Source organism: Pan troglodytes, chromosome 9, assembly GCF_028858775.2.
Source record: "Pan troglodytes isolate AG18354 chromosome 9, NHGRI_mPanTro3-v2.0_pri, whole genome shotgun sequence".
Taxonomy (NCBI): Eukaryota; Metazoa; Chordata; class Mammalia; order Primates; family Hominidae; genus Pan; species Pan troglodytes.
In genome coordinates, this window is record NC_072407.2 from 64188791 (window position 1) to 64208481 (window position 19691).

At 57.4% G+C, this 19691-nt stretch overlaps 1 protein-coding gene across 5 annotated transcripts; it reads right to left on the reverse strand.

Moving 5' to 3' along the window:
• Positions 1–287: 287 nt before the first annotated feature.
• FADS3 (fatty acid desaturase 3) lies at positions 288–19001 on the reverse strand. Of its 5 annotated transcripts, none has more exons than XM_016921040.1 (12): positions 18636–19001; positions 6795–6905; positions 6067–6264; positions 5501–5602; positions 5267–5389; positions 4910–4970; positions 4266–4342; positions 3622–3719; positions 3116–3212; positions 2868–2947; positions 2608–2733; positions 288–627 (listed from the first exon to the last, which is right to left on the reverse strand). In XM_016921040.1, exons 1-12 carry the CDS (start codon positions 18984–18986, stop codon positions 576–578), a joined length of 1476 nt encoding a protein of 491 aa, XP_016776529.1. In that variant the 5' UTR covers positions 18987–19001; the 3' UTR covers positions 288–575. The 5 variants fall into 5 exon arrangements, with proteins under 5 accessions (XP_016776529.1, XP_054518308.1, XP_508484.2 ...); XM_054662333.1 differs by having other exon boundaries at positions 2608–2760; XM_508484.7 differs by lacking the exon at positions 18636–19001 and adding an exon at positions 17943–18322.
• Between the last annotated feature and the right edge of the window lie 690 nt (positions 19002–19691).

Sequence of the window (19691 nt, forward strand, 5' to 3'; positions counted from 1 at the left end):
GGGTCCTCATCTGCTGGGCCCGCTCATCCCACCATGCAGAAGCGTCAAGTGACTTGAAGCCCAGCATGAATAGGAAGTGAATAGGCCCTCGGGCAGGTCCGAGTCCAGGCATCCCTGGGCTCCCAGGCCCAGGGCATCTAGAGCTGAAGGGAGCTCCTTAGCGCTCCCCCTCAACCCCGCCGCCGGCCCCAACACACACATTGATGGCCGAGGGCCTGAATGCTGTTGGGGAGTCTGGGCAGACCCCAGCTTCAAAACTCATGCAAATTCACCACTTCACTCCATAATACATCTGAATGTATTTTAATATAAAAATAACAGCTTTCCCCCAATTCTCGCTCTAGGAAAATGTGCTATGCTCACCTTCCCTCTACCCCTGTCCCATCAGGCCCAGAGCCGAGGCCATAGGGCTGCTGAATACACATGTGAGGGGGCCGAGGGGAAGACAACAGTACCAGGAGGGCAGGCAGGGCACCCCCAGGCTGGCCAGTGGAGGGGTGGGGGTATCGATCCCGCCGGGGGCTGGCTTGGTTGCTGGTGCCCTGAGCCCTTCTCTGCCCGCCTGGGTGTTGCCTTCACTGATGGAGGTAGGCGTCCAGCCAGATGTCACCAGACTTCTTCAGGGACCTGGGAGGTGGGGGTGGCAGTGGGGGTGGGTGTTAGGAGCTCAGTTGCAAGATCCTAACACCCCTGTATCCCCCATGGTAAGTGTGAGCGGAGATCCCCATTCCCTGTGGGTTCCCTTCCCTGGGGGCAGGCAGCGATGCGGGCTGGAGGGTGGGTTGGGAGAACAGCTGAATGCTCATTCTCTGGAATGGAATCTAGACCAGGGTGACGGGTGACGGGTGTCGGGTAGGGGAGCTGGAGGGCAGCCAAGGCCAAGTCCAGGCATGAGCCTGGGTGGGCCTGTCCCTCCTGCACCCAGTTCTCCATTGCTGCCTCCTGCTGGGCACTGCAACCCAAGGACAGAGAGGACGTGGAACCTGCCCACCCGATCTTGGGCCTGATATTGGGCAGTGGAGCCAGAAATGTCAACAATCTGCTAGGAAGCCCTGTGCCAGGCGCTCTAAAGGGCTGTGCCAAATGGCAGGGGCTCAGAGCATCAGGCTGGGAGAGATCATGAAGGAGAAGTGGGCATCTGAACACCAGCATAGGAAGGAAGGGCAACCAAGTAAGGGGAACAGCGTGTACAAAGGCGGAGAGGTATAAGACCTGGAATCTGGCCTCTGTTCCCCACCTCCAAGGTGACCACAAGGGCTGAGCCCCATCACCCCTCGCCTGGATGGCTGCAGTGTCCTCTGCTCTCCTTTTCCACTTCGACTCCTGCCCGCCAGTCATTCCCAGTAGGGGCAGCTTTCCAAGATGCAAGCCGGGCGTGTCCCTTCTCTGAGTGCCTGCATGCCTGCCTCGGCTATCTATGCCATGAGCTTGGCATTCAGGGTCAAGTGCCCTCTGCCTGAACGCTCTTTGCCAGATGTCCCTGTGGCGAGACCTCTCCCCTCCTCCCTGTCCCTGCTCACACGTCAGCCTGTCAATACTGCCCACCCTACCACCTATTTAGAAACTGCCGCCCCTGCCTGGCCGCCCCCCTCCCCTCCCCTGTCCCCACCCTGAGGGGCTTTTCATTGTTCTTTTGCCCATCTTCTGTAATGTACTTATTTGTTATTTTAATTGCTTGCTGTTTCCTTTGCTGGAAGGAACATCAGCTCCAAGAGGGCAGGAAGCTCTCTAGAGCCTGCCTTGCTACAAGGGCAATGCCATCTTCAAGCAAAACTGTCTGATGACCGATGCTTGACCCTGAATGCCAAGCTCATGGCATAGATAACCTCCTCTTGTAGACGCTTATCTAACCTCCAGTGGTCACCAGGTTCATAAGAACCACCTGCATGGGGTTCACCCTAAAAGCTTGCTATATAGAGGGTTCTTTCTAGAGGGCGTGTGAGGGGATGTCCCAACTCTTGGCTGCCTGAGACATGGTTTTTTTGTTTGTTTTTGAGAGAGTCTTGCTCTGTTGCCCAGGCTGGACTGCAGTGGCACAATCTCAGCTCACTGCAACCTCCGCCCCTGCGAGTTCAAGTGATTCTCCTCCCTCAGCCTCCCAAGTAGCTGGGATTACGGGCACCTGCCACCACACCCAGCTAATTTTTTTTTTTTTTTTTTTTTTTTTTAAGTAGAGACGGGGTTTCACCATGTTGGCCAGGCTGGTCTCGAACTCCTGACCTCAAGTGATCCGCCCACCTCAGCCTCCCCAAGTGCTGGAATTACAGGCGTGAGCCACCGCACCCGGCCCTGAGACATGGCTTCTGTTTATGAGTCCCTGTTAAGTGTTTCCTTCTGAGAAACTGGATCTGTTAGCTTCTTTCCCTCAGCCTTTGGGGGTAGGTTTGCATAGACCTGCTCACCGCAGGCACTGCTGTTTGTGAGTCTGCAGTAGGTGCTCCAGAAATTCTCACTGTGTGCGTGAAGGCTGGGGAAGGGAGGAAGGGCATGGGACGTGGACAGAAAGGCTCAGGGACCCTGGGGGCTCAGCATGAGGCTGACCTGGACAAGGGTAGGCATAGGCCCTGGGGAAGCCACCAGAGCAGAGGGGCCGGGCTGCAGCCTCACCTGACGATGTCCACCAGCGCGGTGAGGAAGGGCTTCACTTCGTAGCTGAGGCCATGCTTGGCACACAGCGACTTGACCAGCGGGGCCACCCGGCTGTAGTTGTGTCTCGGCATCCTGGGGAAGAGGCTGGGGGTGGGGAGCGTATGCTGGCACCTGAAGTGGGAGATTCCAGAGAGAGGCCCCACCCACGGGTCCCCTCCCAGGATCCCCTCCCAGGACCCCCTCCCCACCTCCCACTGGCCCCCAGCACCCACACTCACTGGTGCTCGATCTGGAAGTTGAGGTGCCCGCTGAACCAGTTGGTGAAAAGTGAGGGCTCCACGTTGCAGGTGGCTGCCAGCTGCCGGAAGCCGGCGGGGCACACGTGAGGAGGCCGTTGCAGATCCCTGACCCCACGGCACCATCCCCCACCTGGCAGCCCCGTCAGGGCCTCATCCCTGCTTTGCCATCTGGCTCCTAGCTGGGACCCCCCACCCCACCCAGGATGGGCCCCACCCCTGCTGCCCACCTGAGAGCTGACCCAGTCCCGGTGCTTCTCGTGGCCGATCTCCTTGGGGATGTGGTTCATCTGTGTGATCCACACGAACCAGTGGCTTTCCAGGACCCTGTGGGGAGGCTCGGGCACTGCCCTAGGTCCAGCTCACCACTTAGGCACCCTGAGTGGAGGCTGGAGAGCAGCTGTCCCCAAGTGGCCTTGACTTCCTTATCTGTACAATAGGATTGTGGCCATCGCCCCCTTGCCAGTGTTTAAAGAATCTGAATGGAGCAGTGTCCACTGTGAGGCTGAGCCCAGAGCAGCTCCGACACCCACCAGGCCACTTACAAGCCAGGCCACGCTCCCTAAACCCACCGACCCTGGGCTCCTGCCATGCTTGTGTTTATGTGATTCCGCCAGCAAGCCAGGGAGGCAGTGCCACTGGCCCCATTCTGCAGACGGGAAAAGGGAAGCTCTGGTGGGGGGGTGCAGTGGGGTCACCTGTCGCCTGTGTGTGACCTCGCCACTCCCTGCCATACCTGACAGCAACAAAGAAGAGCAGCACCCCAGGGACGCCGTAGAAGGGGAGGTAGGATAAGAAGAAGCGGGCATAGAAGCTGGCGGCCCAGAGCAAATCCTGCAGAGGAGGGCAGAGGCGATACCGAGAGGTCTCCAGGTGCCCGGAGGTCTGGAGGCCTGGTGGGTGGGAGGAGGACCTCAGGCATCCAACCCTTCTGCCTGATTTGCCTCAGAGCCCAGGACAGGCCACCACCCTCTCTGGTTTTCTCAGCTGAGTAAAGGAACAGGGTCCTTGCCCTGCCAGCTCACGAGGCTGATTTTAGTGACGAAGGTGTCATGCAGGGTGTGTTGGGGAAGACCCTGCCAGGGACACAGATGCCTGGCAGAGTCGGCCCAGCAACTCCTCCTGGGAAGACACCCTCACCGAGAGAGACCCACACACCCCCCGTTCCTCAACCCCCCCACCACCACACGTACAGTCACGGGCACACTCGCTCTCCTGCTGCGCGCACACGTGAGCCACACTGTTGCACGCACACATGTGAGCCACACTGTTGCACGCACATGTGCACCCTGTTTGCCTTCATGGGCAGGTACTGTCCCCCGAGGCACCACCTCCTGCCACGGCAGCCGTATGCCCGGGGTCCTGGGCAACCCCACTCACCGCCCACTGCATGCACACCAGCATGTACGCCAGATTTTCCACTTCAAAGTTCACCAGGGTGAGCAGCGGCGGGCCGACTGCAAGAAGGGGCATGAGAGTGTTCAGGAGTGGGGCTGGGCTGCCAAGGTGAGTGGGCAGCAGAGTGAGGGGCTCTGTTACTCCAGGAATGCCCCTGGGACGTTGGTGCTGGTCACATCCAGCTGAATGACCCCATATCACCCCCAACTCTGTGTCCAAGCCTCCCCAGGCTGCCCTTACCCCACCACCTCCCACCACCCTTCACCGCAAGTCAGGGCCAGACTTGAGTCCTCACTCTGTCCGCCCCAACAACTGCCCAAAGACTCTAGGGCTCCGGACCACTCTAGTGAGGGCAAGAAGAAATTCTACGTGGGGCTTGGGGAAGCTCCCAGCAGGGCTGTGATGGCCCGTGGCTGCAAGGTGTCCCAGGCACGGGAGACAGCTGGGGCAAAGGCATGCTGCTGGGAGAGTGTGTACAGACTGCAGAGGCTGGGAGGATGCCATGACCAGGGAGACTTGACAGGCGTGCCCCGCCCCAGGAAGTGGCTGGGAGTGGTCCAGGACAGCAGGGAGGACAGTGCAGGCTCAGGCACTCCCCCACCCCAGAAGGACAGATGGACACTCACTCAGGAAGAAGTACAGGTGCTGCTGGTTGTAGGGTAGGTATCTGCGTTTCTTCTTGCCATACTGTGGAGACAGGCGGCGGCTGGAGACAGCAGCTCTCCAGGCCACCTCCTTCTCCCGGGCAAGGTCACGGGGCTGGCTGGGGCCAAGGGTCAAAGGCAACTCTAGATTCTAGCAAGCGGGTTGGTCTTCCCCAGCAGGTTGGGAGGTGGGAAGGAAAGACACGGGGGCAGAGCTTGGCCCAGCCAGAGTGGAGGCCAGATCAGGGACTAGGTCAGGGGCAGAGTGGGGACCCAGTGCATTAGCTCCCCCTCAGCTGCAGGCCCAGCCAGAGGGTGTCCACGTCCCTCCCCACCCACCTCGACGGATGACTCCCCCAGGAGGAAGACGGGCGCCACCGTCACATCTGGGTCTTTGTGGAAGATGTTGGGCTTGGCGTGGTGCTGGAAGTGGCGGAAGTTCCACCAGTGGGCGGAGAAGCCCTGTGGAGGACGAGGGGGCTCTCAGGGCAGGCTGTGCCCCCGACTGTGCCCACACACTTGGGCAGACCCAGCGCCACCCAGCACCTGGCTGACCACCCAACCCACCCTCACCTTTAGCTGCCCCATCACGAACTTCTGGGCCACGTGGTTCCACCAGGACTTCTTGAAGATGGAGGCATGGCCCAGGTCATGCTGCAGACACCAGGACTGAGCCTGGGGAGAGAGGCAGGGTCAGAAGCTGTTGGGAAGGACGGAGCCCGCCAGGGCCTGGGGCCCCAGTGAATCCTTTCAGCTTGCAGGGTACCCCCGTGCTAATGCTCCATTTCAAGACCCTTGTGGGCCAGTGTCCTCTTTTTACAGATGAGAACTGAGTCCCAGGGAGGTGGAGGGGCTCGTAAGTGTCATGAAGCTGCAGGGCAGCAGCCTCTGGCTCAGTGGCCCTGTGCTTGATCGGAATCTGTTCAAGAAGGAACTTCTTGGCTCATCTGGAATGCAGCTTGACCCACAGACATGCCTGATGGGCCTTCAGACTGTTCACTCATTCATCTGTTTATTCATCCATTCATCCTTTCATAGGTCCATTCATTCATTTAGCAAATATGTTCACAATGCCCAGATGCATGGGGGCCCACGTCTGTTGGGCAGTTAAGGTGGCTGCAACACAGAACTGGGGTCACCTGAGAGATGGCCAGGATGAAGGCGGCCAGGGCACTGGGCACCCAGCCAGGACCCAGGAGGTAGATGAGGAGCCAGGCCAGCACCTCCATGGCCAGGATGTGGCCCAGTAGGAAAGCAAAGAAGGTGGGACTGGCATCAAACAGCTTCATGTCCTCGGCTGCCTGGTGCAGGGCTCGGAAGTCCTCGACCAGCTGCGCCTGCCATAGCAGAGGGGCCGATCAGCCAAGGAAGAAATTCCTCCCCACCCCCATTCTCCTGGAGCCCCAGCCGCTCCTCCCATCGCCAGGCCCAAGGGGTGTGGGCAAAGGGGAATGAAGTGACAACAGTACCCAGCCCGGGGTGTGAGCTGGAGCACTGGCTGGTGGTGAAGCCTCCTCTCCCTCCCAAAAGGTATGGGGTGGGTAAGACGCTACAGCCAGGAGAGAAATCAGTTCATCAAAATCCTTCTTTTGATGGGGACACTGGGCGACAACAGGGAGGGAGCTTGCCTCGGGATCCAAACGAGTGCCTGGCTAAACCAGATCTGGAGCCCTGGACTTCTCAGGGCATCCCTACAGCTTCACTTTCAACTGCCTGCCCCCTGGGAGGGGAGGGCAGGCTCAGCCCTGGCTCTGCATCCCCTTGGGCGAATGCCGAGGGAGCTGCTCCTGGCCATGTGGCAATGTCTCCCAGCCCTCCAGCCATCCCCCTCCCTCAGGGGCTGAGCCTCCCCTAGGGCTCTGCTCACATTCAGGGGTCCATCCTGGCTGGGTTCTTCCGGAGCCAGCTCTCCAATCAACAGGGGCTGTAGGAACTTGCGCACAAAATTGAGATCTTGATGGAAGGCACGGAAGGCATCCTGAAGGAGAGCAGACAGTCAGGCGGACAGACAGACACAGCTGAGTAGCACAGTGGCAACCAGCAGAGACAGGCGGAAGGACTACGGATGGATGGGCAGAGCAGACGACAGGCGGACAGGAAGTCAGCCGGCTGATGAACAGTCAAAGACATGGGACCAAGTGGGTCCGCCTTGCCCATGGGCCCTCCCTGGTCCTCCCAGGGCCCCAGGTTGTCCTGCTTTTCACCTATTGCCTGCTGTGCCCCATCCACTTCACCCAGCACAAGGGCCCCTCTCTGAACACAGTCAAACATCTGCAGCTCTGGATTTACAGAAAGACCTCCCGGGAAGACTCTGATTTCTTGAACCACGAAAAAAGGTTCTGCTTTTCCAAAAAGCTTAAGTCATACAAGTTTCCACTGCATGTAGAATAAGATCTGGGTCACGAACATTTGATTTACCCCATTTTTATAAACATAAGCAGTGGGTGAAGGGTAGGTGGGAAAACCTGGAACTGAGGACCACTGGGTCACGGGGTGGGGGGATCAGTCAAGGGCGACACACATGAGTCCTTGGGGGTTTGCAAGGAAGACACTTGAACAGTTAAACTGATTTGACTTACAAAGCAGGAAGCAGGAGCACAAAACATAATTTTTTTCTTTTTTTGAGACAGTCTTGCTCTGTTGCCCAGGCTGGCATGCAATGGCATGATCTCAGTTCATTGCAACCTCTACCTCCTGGGTTCAAGCAATTCTCCGGTCTCAGCCTCCGGAGTAGCTGGTCTCAAACTCCTGACCCCAGGTGGCCAAGCTGGTCTTTAACTCCTGACCTCAGTTGATCTGCCCACCTTGGCCTCCCAAAGTGCTGGAATTATAGGTGTGAGCCACTGCGCCCAGCCTAATTTTTTTTTTTTAAAGTAAATAAAATGGGCCAGGCATGGTGGCTCACATCTGTAATCCCAGCACTGTAAGAGGCCAAGGCACAAGGATTGCTTGAGGCCAGGAGTTCAAGACCAGCCTGGGCCACATAGTGAGACCTTGTCTATTTTTACAAAAAAGAAAACATAATAAATAAAATGAATAATCCAACATTCTCGCGATTCTGTGTAATAGCTGGAGTGGGGGTGGAGTACGATGCAGGAGAAGGAAGAAAGAGTAAAGAAAGGGGGTGAGAAGAAAAGACAGACCAGGAGAAAGATAAGGGCCAGGGAAAGAGACCAGCCAGGAAGTGGCCCAGAAGTAAAGTAAGCTTGAACTTCACACCTGGGCTCACTTAGCCTTCCGGGTCTGCCTGTGGTCTTGGTATTGTAATCGGCTCACTAATTGTTCACAGCTCTTGGACTGATTTTTTTCCTTGTACTTTCAGAGGCTCTCTCTGAATGGGCTAGCCAGAGCCATACAGCAGCCTCGACTATAGAACCAGTAGCTGGGTGGTGTTGTCCCCATGGGTCTGGAGAAGGGAGGCCTCCCAGTTGCTAAAGGAAACACCTTTGAAGAAAGCTGACTGAGGACAGGGGCCTCCTATTGTCCTCTTGCTAATGAGCCTACCAGCTGGTGAGTCTTAAAACGGAAGTGACAGCGGGCCCTGAAGTCACTGCCAGGACATTCTCCTACCACCCTGGGGGAAGAAAGCACTTCAGGCCCCTCCAGCACCCACTAAGAGGTAACACCTACATGATCTACTAGGGGTCCCCTTGCCTGCTTTTATAGGCCCAGGGCAGCTTGGGGACTGGGGGGCTGGTAGGGTGCCCCTTCTGGAATAACCTGGGCTGACTTGGCTCACTCATTACAGAGGAGGGGGCTGTATAAGTGCAGATCTCACCCCCTCTGGACATGAATCTTGAAGGAGGGGCAGCAAAACTGGTAGAAAAAGGGGCAGAGGGAAGGCTGGGGGTCCCCAGGAAGCTGTCTGGGCCCCCGGCTACCTGCAGAGCTGGGGCTGGTGTACAGGGGAGCTGGGAGGGAAGAAGACTCTTGGGGCTCTACTGACCCCACTGGGTGCCTTTTTTTTTTTTTTTTTTTTTGAGACAGGGTCTTGCTGTATCGCCCAGGCTAGAGTGCAGTGGTGCAATCATGGCTCACTGCAGCCTCAACCTCCCGGGCTCAGGTGATCCTCCCACCTTAGCCTCTCTCGTAGCTGTTAGTACAGGTGTGCACCACCATGCCCAGCTAATTTTTTATTTTTATTTTTTGTAGAGATGAGGTTTGCCATGTTGCCCAGCTGGTCTTAAACTCCTGGGCTCAAGCAATCCACCCACCTCAGCCTCCCAAAGTGCTGGAATTACAGGAATGAGCCACCACGCCCAGCCCAGAAAAACACTGAAAAATTTTTTTGAGACAGGGCCTCACTCTGTCACCAGGCTGGAGTGCAGTGATGCAATCACAGCTCACTGCAGCCTTGAAATCCTGGTCGTAAGTGATCCTCCCACCTCAGCCTCCCCAGCAGCTAGGACTACAGGCACATACCACCATGTCTCATTAACTTTTGAATTTTTTTGTAGAGTCAAGGTCTCACTATGTTGCCTAGGCATGTCTTAAACGCCTGACTTCAAGCGATCCTCCCACCTCAGCCTCCCAAAGTGTTGAGAGTACAGGTGTGAGCCACACCTGGCCTCTAATTTTTTTATTTATTTTTTATTTTTTGAGACAGAGTCTTGCTCTGTCACCCAGACTGGGGTGCAGTGGCATGATCTCGGCTTACTGCAACCTCCACCTCCCAGGTTCAAGAGATTCTTGTGCCTTAGCCTACTGAGTAGGTGGGATTAGAGGTGCAAGCCACCACACCGGGCTAATTTTTGTATATTTCGTAGAGTCGGGGTTTCACCATATTGCCCAGGCTGGTGTTGAACTCCTGAGCTCAAGCAATCCTCCCGCCTTGGCCTCCCAAAGTGTTGGGATTACAGGCATAAGCCACCACGCCCAGCCAATTTTTTAAAAATTGTAGTAAAATATACATGAAATTTACCATTGTAAGCATTTTTAGGTGTCCAGCTCAGTGGTATTAAGTGCATGCACAGTGTTGTCCAACCATCACCATCATCCAGCTCCAGAACCTTTTCACCTTCCCCAACTGAAACTCTGTCCCCATTAAACACTAATTCTCCATTCTCTCCTCCCCCTGCCCCGGCAACCACCATGCTACCTTCTGTCCATACAGATCTGCCTCCTCCGGAAACCTCATCTGGGAGAAATCACATGTTTGTTCCTTTGCCTCTGGCTTGTTTCACTCAGCACAATGTCCTTAAGGTCCATCCATGTTGCAGCACATGTCAGGATGTCCTACCTTTTTAAGGCTGAGCCAGCGTGATGGCGAGTCCCTCTTTCTCCTTTGAAACTCCCCAGACACACACGCACATGCAGACACACCCACCAGCCCACACCAGCAGGCATCACTCAGACACTCAGAAACATGCCCACAATCACGGCCCACATGAACACTCAGCCAAACACAGCCTTGCACACATGGTACGCAAAGATGCAGCTGGCACGCACAGACGCGCCCGGCACAACGTGCAAGCTGTGGCTGCGGCCCCAGAATCTCCTCCCTCCCAGCCCTTCCCTCTATCACCCCATGTCAGTTCTGGGGCCACCTTATTGAGCTGAGGATCTTGGGTCCAGATTGGTCTCCTCGCCTCCTTTCCCGTTGGTCCTGATTCACCCAGGCCAGCCCTGTTGAGGCACTGACAGGGGAGGACAGAACCAAGCCTGCCCCAGGGCCTTCAAGCCAGATCTACCCCTTGCAATGATAAGGGGAAGTGTGAGCCCCCTCAGGGCTGTGTCAGAGAACCCCAAAGCCATTGACAGGGCTCCAGCTGGGGAAGGGACAGGTGGGGCTGTGACAGTTCCCTGGGAAGCAGGCTGGGCTCTCAGAGCTGGGTGGGCACCCTGGGGCTGTGCTTCTCATGCTATCAGGGAGTGCGAGTAGGGCAGGGGCCTGGACTCAGGCCGAAACCTGGAAGCGAACAGCCTTCTCTGGAACTGGCTGAGGTCATGTGACCTGGTCCTCTGTGGGCCTCTCCTTAAGGATGGGGGTGCCAGGCAGAAGCTAAGACTCAGAGAGGTTAAGCTACTTCTTCAAGGTCACACAGTTCCATTTGACTGAGGTTAGATCAGAGTCCAGGTCTCTTCTCACTCATAAGTGAGAGTTGAACAATGAGAACACATGGACACAGGGAAGGGAACATCACACACCGGGGCCTACTGGGCGGGTGAGGGGCAAGGGGAGGGAGAGCATTAGGACAAATGCCTAATGTATATGGAGCTTAAAACCTAGATGAGGGGTTGATGGGTGCAGCAAACCACCATGGCACATGTATACCTATGTAACAAACCTGCACATTCTGCACGTTTCCCGGAACTTCAAGTGAAAAAAACAAAAACAAAAGCGAAAAACTGTGCTTGTCGCCACTCCTGGAACAGAGGGGAAGCAGCAGTTCTCCTAGGTGGGGTGCGGGGGTCCTTGCCATGAGGCCAGTCACTATCTCAAGAAGCCAAGGGCCCAGCTGCTGGGAGCCTGGGCTGGGGGGCAGGAGGGCGGTTCTTGGACCTCATCAGTGGAGCCTCAGGGAACTGTGGGAGGTTCCCACCCTCACACACCCTAAGTGCACCCAGGAACATCCACCCAGGGGTATGTGCACCAAGCCCTGTCCCCCCAACCCCCACACGCACCCAAGCGAGTGGAAAGCGGCACTCGACGTCTCTCATCGGGTACCGAAGCAGAGCTGGGTGAAAGTGCTGGAATCAAAACGGCACCCCTAAACACAAGCTCCTGGAGGTAGCGACAGGCTCTGTTCACAGTGGCATCCTCAGAGCCGGCACAGAGCAGCTGCTCAACAGCAGGTATGAACAAGTAGACAAGAGCCAACCCTCCACAGCCCCCAAAGCAGGGGCACGAACCATTTTGCTGGTGAGGAAATGAAGGCTCAGCGGGAAGGGACACCTGCCCAGGTCCCAGTTAGTAGTGGCAGAGCTGGGATTCGAACCCGGGCCCATCTTCTGTGATGTTCATGCTCTCTCAGGATACAGAGACAGCTCAGCCTGGCCTTGGTCCCTGGAAGCCTAGAGTGGCTCAGTTGGCCCCAAGATCCCACACCCTGTCCCAGCCCCACCATGAATCCCACACAGCAGCTGGTCGGGGGGGTGTCCCAGAGCCAGCCTGCCCAGGATGGAACCTGAGCTGCTATCCAGGAGCCAGGGAGCCCCAGACAAGACCACACCCATCTCTCATCAGTATTTCTCATCAGTAAACTGGGAACCACAAATCCCCATCTCACAAGGCTGCTGGGAGGATGCAGTCGGTGGCGCTAAAGCACTTAGAAGGGGCCTGGCGGTTGGCAAGAGCTCCACAGCCCAGCTCTTTCTGAGCCCTGCAGCCCTGATGAGCCTCCTCCTGAGAGTCCACTTAGAGGTAAGTGCCTGCAGGAGGGGCCTACAGGTGTCAGGGAAGAGAGTGGAGAAGCTGCTTCTCTGCCTGCCTGTTAAGTCCTGGCCAAGCCTGAGGCTGGGAGAGAGGAGGGGCTGGCAGCCTCCTTCCACCCCAGAGACACAGCAGGGCAGGGAGGGATTTTTGGTCACTCCCTAGGAGAATCGAGAATGTGCCAGATCAGTCAGGAAGGGGGTGAAGCAGGGAGTGTGGCAGGGCTGCTGAGGGCTCAGGTGGTCGGGGTCTGTCCTCGCTGCCTTCTCATGCCTTTGTAGGATGTTGGGGTGACAGGGCTATGCCTCAAAGGACACCCCCAGGACATTCCTGCCTCTCTCCTCTCCCAGGTGGGTGGGTACAGCAGGAGCATGCCCAGCACACCATGCTCCGTCCCATCCTCTCCCTGGCGCCCGTCAGAGGAGGCCAGTGGGGAAGCACTATCAGTATCCCATTTTACAGATGAGGAAACTGAGGCCCCAAGAGGTCCCAAAGAAACACAGCTCTAAACATGGGACATCCAAATTTGGCCTGTGTAGCGGAGCCCAAGTCGAAGGCAGACACCCCCAAAAAGCTACCCCTGTCCCCCAGCACCCCTCAATGTCCTGGTGAAGGATGGGCATATATATGAGGGCTCCTGCAGCCAGGGCGCTTGGCCTCACAAGTGTCCCTGACCCCACAGTAGCCCCAAAGCAGCTATACCCTCTGGCTCCTGGTCCTCTCTCCACCACTGACCTCTGGCTCCACTACTGGAGCCTGGCTGTTTCATCAGAAACCCGCAGGAAGAGACCGGGAGGGATGCCCAGGGGCAGTATCCTGCTGACGCCAGACAATCCCAACTCTTCCCACAAGGAAGGAGCAAGGCACTGTAGCCCCTCTGGGGAAGGGGCCTGGGTGGGCGGTGGCCTTGCAGAAAACGCCTGCGGGGAGCCCAGAGCAGTCACACTTCATGGGAGTGGCCATTAGGGGACTTTCAAGGCAGTCAATGTGGTAGGAGGGAGTGGAGTGGCTCTGGAGCCACCCCCCAACCAACTCCCGTGGCCTCAGATCTGCCTAGTCCTAGTCCTGTCCCTCCCCAGCTCCCACCCAGACACAAACCCCACCCTCATGGCCCGAGTACGAAGGCCCTACCCTTCAAGGGTCCTGAGAAGGTTCCATTACACCCCCCAGTTTCAAACTCAGTCTCCTCATCTACAAAATGGGCTAACAATAGGACTTACCTCATAAAGTTGTTAGGCGAATTCAATCAGTTACCACATCTAAACCCCTCACAACAGTGCCTAGTCAATAACTGTTAGCTGCAATTACTATGAAGCAGCCTCTGCTGCAGCACTGGCCACTCCCTCCTCCAGCTCAGGCCAGGCTCAGAGAACCACCTAGAAGGAGGGTCCTAAGGCAGAGGGCTCAGGGGGTCTGCTGGAACTTGGATTTTCCCACAGTTGTTAGGGCTTCAGCGGAAAGGGCACCAGGGGCTGCTGGGAAACCCCTCATCCGCCCTGAGTTGCTGTGGGCAATGCATTCACCACACCCACAAATAGAGCTTTGTTGCCCACGGTAACCAGGCACCCAGGTGCCCAGCACCACCCTCATAGTGTGCCCAGGACAAAAGCATTCTCATCCTCATCACACTAATGGGGAAACTGAGACCCAGAAGTGAAAGGATGTGTCCAAGATCATAGAGCGAGGCCAGGCTGGCTCCCTCTCTAAAGACAACATGAAGCTAAATCTAATGTCTAATGGCTCTCACTGGACCAGTGTGCCTGTGTCCACAGCCTCTCTTGCTCTCTGCCCTGGCCACACTCTACCTCTTCTGAGTGGCCTCCCTTGGGGGAGGGCAGGTCTCCATCCTCCCTTCTCTTACCCTTCTGGAAGGCTCTGCCTTCACTCTCTCCATTAAGGATCCTTTTAAATGTCCATCAGACTCCCCAGGCTTCCCTGCTGTGCTCTCTGGGGCTCCCCATCCTCTTTAAAATAAAGCCAAAGTCCTTCCGAGGACACAAACATCCAGCATGAGCCAGCCCGGCCGCCTCTAGACCTCACTGCCAGGCCCTCTCTCCACTGCTCTCTGCTGCAGCCATACTGTATTCCTGGAACACAGGACGCACGGTCCCACCTCTGAGCCTTTGCTCTAGCTGATCCCTCTGCTGTGAACTCATTCCCTGTAGAAGTTTTGCTCACAGCTACATCTTCAGAGGTGAGAACCATGCATGACACAGAGAAGATGCTCACTGATGGATTTAATGAGTCAAACATTGAAGAATGAATGAGTGCCGGAAATAAACAGGATAGGTGGCAGCATAGCATGCCCTTAAGAACATGGCTGTGGATTCAAATCCCAGACCAATCACTGAATTTCAAGCCACTTTGCCTCTCTGAGCCTCTGTTTTCTCATCTGTCAAGTGGCAATAACAATAAATGGTACGTGCCTCATAGGGGCACCTTGAGGATTAAAAGAGAGGGTTTCAATAAATGAAGTACTGATTTCAAAACCTGGCACATAGTAGGCGCTCAGCACATGGCCCTTATATACTTATGGCCAGCAGCGGCTGGGCCTCATCCCTCCCTGGCTGGCTCCACTAGTATCAGGCTGCCTATGACTCTCAGACAAACCTGGCCAAGGGCCCAGAGTACTCTCCCCAGGGCACCCGGCCTTGTGTCCCAAGATGGCCACAGGCTGACTTCATGGCACAGAAACTCTGGGAATTTCCTGGCAGGAAGGCTTCATTGCCTGGACTTGAGAACAGCTGATGGGCAGCCGGGGCTGGTGAGAGGTGACCGCTGGAACACATCCCTGGCAACTGGCTGCCCCACCTCCACCTGAGGCCACCGCCCGGGATGGGATGCCTGGGGCCTGGGCTCAACTACACAGGGCACTGGGCTGGCCCAACCCCTGGTCTACCCTGTGGGTTCATCATGGACAAAGAGTGATTGCACCATCCCAGCAACCTCACAGTCCCTTTGGCCTGAATGGACCAAGTATTTCTGGCAACTCTAGTCCAGGCTGTGGGGCCTTGAGGGAGCTAAGAGACAGCCTAAAGTGTCCCTTTCCTACTTCAGATAGGACCGTAACCAAGTAAGGTCACCCAGGAAACGGGTAGCCATGCAGGGCTGTCCCACCGTACGCTGCAGTTTGCAGGGCACGCTCACACTTAGGGGCCAGCAGCATTTACCGAATACAAACTACTACATGGCAGCCCTGGGCCATGGGCTTGAGAAGACACAGTTCTGCCCTCAGCCAGCTCACTGTCTGCCCCAGCTCTCCCCACTTTACAGATGAGTAAACTGGGGCACAGAGGAGTGACATGCCTGCTTCAAGGTCGCTCAGTGCCTCCAATAGCAGAGCTGGCACCCGGCCCCAAGGAGCAGAGAGATGTTTTTTGTTGGTTTGTTTGAGACGGAGTTTTGCTCTTGTTGCCCAGGCTGGAGTGCAATGGCGCGATCTCAGCTCACCGGAACCTCCGTCTCCTGGGTTCAAGCGATTCTCCTGCCTCAGCCTCCCAAAGTGCTGGGATTACAGGCATGCGCCACCACGCCTGGCTAATTTTGTATTTTTTAAGAAGAGACAGGGTTTCTCCATGTTGGTCAGGCTGGTCTCAAACTCCCGACCTCAGGTGATCTGCCCACCTCAGCCTCCCAAAGTGCTGGGATTACAGGTGTGAGCCAACGCGCTCGGCCTGAGATGTTTTTAAAACAGATATTATTGGCTGCGAATCAATGAGAAAACTGTGTGATGGAAGTCTCAGGATCCGAAGCTAAATGTTAAGTCAGTAATTCCACTTGGGAGGAACCCCAGCATGGGCCTGGCACCAGGCAGGAAACAGTGATGAAATAAAAGCTTTCTGTATCCCAGCCGGGTGTGGTGGCTCACACCTGTAATCCCAGCACTTTGGGAGGCCGAGGTGGGTGGATCACGAGGTCAGGAGTTCGAGACCAGCTTGGCCAACATGGTGAAACCCCGTCTCTACTAAAAATACAATATGCCGGGCGTGGTGGCGCGTGCCCGTAATCCCAGCTACTCGGGAGGCTGAGGCAGGAGAATCGCTTGAACCTGGGAGGCGGAGGTTGCAGTGAGCCAAGATGGCGCCACTGCACTCCAGTCTGGGTGGCAGAGCAAGACTCTGTCTCCGGCGGTTGGTGGGGAGTAAAGTTTTCTGTATCCATACTGTCCTCTAGGTTACAAAAGACTAGAGCAGGCCGGGAGTGGTGGCTCATGCCTGTAATCTCAGAACTTTCGGAGGCTGAGGCAGGAGGAATGCTTGAACCCAGGACTTTGAGACCAGCCCGAGCAACATAGTGAGACCCTGTCTCTATTTTTAAACAAATAATAATAAATAAAATAGATACTTAAAAAAAAAAAAAAGACCAGAGCAGGCATCCACAAGACTCCTTGAAGGGAGGCCAGGGCTCAGCCAGGCCTTTGGGGAGAAGCCGTGCCCCTCACCTCGCCACGCCCTGGCAGAAAGGCAGGCACACACACCACTCACCCAGACATGCAAACACCTGCACGCGCAAATACTGCCCCCGGGCTGCTTCATCCCACGGCTGTGCTGTCCCCTCGGGCCAGCGTCTGGCGCCTGAACAGCCACGGACAAGGCGTTCTCTCTTTTTTTTTTTTTTTAGAATTTCAGGAGGATTCTTATTCTCACTCCTCAGCTTCATGGGGTGGAAGGAGAAAAGAGGGGCTTTCTTCCTCAAAGAGTCCAGTGAAGATTGTCCAACATGCTGGAGATGGCAATCGGCAGAGAGCAGGTGGCCCTGGCAAGAGGGACGCCGACAGTCCTGGGACTGGACAGAACCTCCGCTGCTGCCCAAAGAGCCAGCATTCAGGATTCATGTCCTCGGGTCTTGAAGACCTTCCTGATACCCAGTGTGGCCAACCTAGAAATTTGGAGGGTCAAAGACAGGGCATCGTGGCCCCAACCCCTATTATGCAGGTGGGTAACTAAGGAAAAGGGGCTGGTCGGGCTGCTCCACCACTGGACTCCAGCCAGACAGTACCCTGGGGCCAGGCTACATCCCTCCCTGTCTAGACAGGGGCTGGGATTGGGAAGTTGGGGTCCCCAGGGGCCAGCCTGTTCCTGGGGTGACTGTGCTTCCAGGAGAGGCCCACCCAGCCTGGCTGGCAAAGCCCTCCCACGTGCAGCTGCTAGCCCGGAGAGGTGAGTCACTGTCCCTGAGCCCTTTACAGAAGCTCTTGGGAAAGCCACAGACCTCAGGCCGGCCCAGCCCCCAGCCTCTAATGGCATGTCCTTACCGGCCCCTGGGGACCCTGCCCTGCCCTACGCCTAGCACTCAGCAAGCACCCAGCATGGGGACCCAGAACTGAAACAGGGACCTGGGAGCAACAGGGCAGCCCCTCACCCAGGGCAGGCTCTGCAGCATGACACACCCACCTCTGAGGCCCCCTCCTCCCCCGCAGACCTGCTCCGTGGACAGCTGCGGGTCCTCCACGCAGGGAACTGCCCTCCCTACCCCACATCTGGCCCTGGCTAGTCCACCCCAACTCTGGGTCCCGGCGTGGAGGTCAAAGGTCAGCGAGGGGAGGGAGGATGCTAAGGCCCCACAGGTGGAGCGGGACATCACGCCCACGACCGAGCTCCAGGCTCCACCCGCCGGTGGGTGGCTTCCTTACGGCTTCCTTACCGTGGCGTCCTCAGCGCCGTGGTGGCCGATGAGGCGGCTGCCCCCTGGGTGCCGCTGTGCCCAGCGGCTGATGTCGTAGACGCGGCGCTCGATGACCAGCCACTTGTCGCCGGGCTGGTCGTGCGCGCGGATCTGCTCCCAGCAGAAGGTGGGCAGCGGCGCCCCCGGCTGCGCGGGTCCCTCCCGCGGTCCCGGCTCCCCGACGCCGCCCATGCTGCACGCACGAGTCCTGGGGATCCCAGGCGGTGGCCGAGGTCCGAGCAAGACCCCGAGGGAAGCGAAGAGCGCTCCCGGGCGCCGCCTCCGCCGCCGCCGCCCGCTGCTCCGGCCCCGCCCTGCCGCCGCGGCCGCCGTACGAGCGAGCGTGCGCCTCCCGGCTCGCGGCGCAGGGAACTCCCCGCCTTATAACCGCGCGGACGGCGCCCGCCTCGCCTCGCCTGCCCCCCCGCCCCCGGCCAGGCCCCGGCCCCCAAGGCTGGCTGACCCCCCGCGTCCGCTCCAATCCAGGCGCGGGGCCTCGGTCTCCATTGGCCGCCAGGGAGGGCGGCGTCGAGGCGGCCCGCCCCTCCCGGGAGGACAGCGGCCGCCACCCAGCCCTGCCCCGGGGCACCGTCCCGCCCCCTTTCCCCGGGCTGCCGGCTTCCAGGCTCTTGACTCCGCCCGGAGCGCGGGGCCTGGGGACACAACACGCACCTGTTGGGCGTCCCGCAGCGCCTCGCCACGCCCTCGGGAACCGGAGGCGGAGTCCCGGTCTGTGAGCAGCGGGGCCTGGGGGGCTTCCAGCCGCGCGTCCTGCAACGTCAAATCCAGTGCGCCCAGAGGGGGGACGCTGTCTCGGGGTGCCTGTGAACAGTCTTCAAACCATGGGCCCCAATCTCTGCGGGGCCCCCACCGCCGCTGCAGCTCTCGCGGAGCCCTCTGCTGGGGGCGGGTGGCCTCTCCTCCGCCCTCGGCGCTGCAGGGCTGGGGATGGCCAGGGGTGGCCAAGGGGGAGGTAGGGGAGCAGGAGGGCACTGGCGCGTGGAGGCGGGCGCTGCCATCCATGGGCTGAGGACACCTGTGCTTGTTACTGCTTCCCCACCCCTTTTTTGTTTTGAGACAGGGGTCTCACTCTGTCGCCCAGGCTGCAGTGTAGTGGCATGATGTCGGCTCACTGCAGCCTCAACATCCTAAGCTCAGGAGATACCCCCACCTCAGTCTCGGGAGTCCCCAGCTGGGACTACAGGCACGCCCCATCATACCCGGCTAATTTTTGGTGTTATTTTATTTTTGTAGAAATGGGGGTCTTGCCATGTTGCCCAGGCTGGTCTTGAACTCCTGGACTCAAGTGACCCTCTCGCCTCCCAAAATGCTGGGATTACAGGCATGAGCCACTGCACCTGGGCCCCATCCGCTTTTTTTAATTTAAATACCTTCAAGTCCTTCTGAAGGTGTAGGTAGCTCCCCTAATTGCTTCGGATTTCTTTGTGATAAATATACCTGTTCCTAAAAGTTAAGCGTTCACACCAGCAAGGAATTCAAATCAGGCTAAGGTTACTTCCAGAGCACTGGTCTTCAATCTTCCATCAGAACCACCTGAAAGGCTTCCATCAGAACCACCCAGGAGGGTTATTCGGTGGGTCCGGTGTGGAGGCAGAGACTTACATGGCCAGTTCACAGGTGATGCTGACCGGCTGGTTGGGGAAATGCACTTAGAAAACCCTAAGTATATTTCTCTGATATGCTAATATTTTGTCTTGGTCTAAAGAG

Coding starts and splice junctions, on each gene's coding strand:
- FADS3 (XM_054662333.1), bottom strand. CDS start 18,986: ATGGATGGCAGCGCCCGCCTCCACGCGCCAGTGCCCTCCTGCTCCCCT. Junction 4,343..4,909: donor GCACCTGTACTTCTTCCTGA/GTGAGTGTCCAT, acceptor CCCTTCTTGCAG/TCGGCCCGCCGCTGCTCACC. Junction 2,761..2,867: donor AACTTCCAGATCGAGCACCA/GTGAGTGTGGGT, acceptor CTCCCACTTCAG/GTGCCAGCATACGCTCCCCA.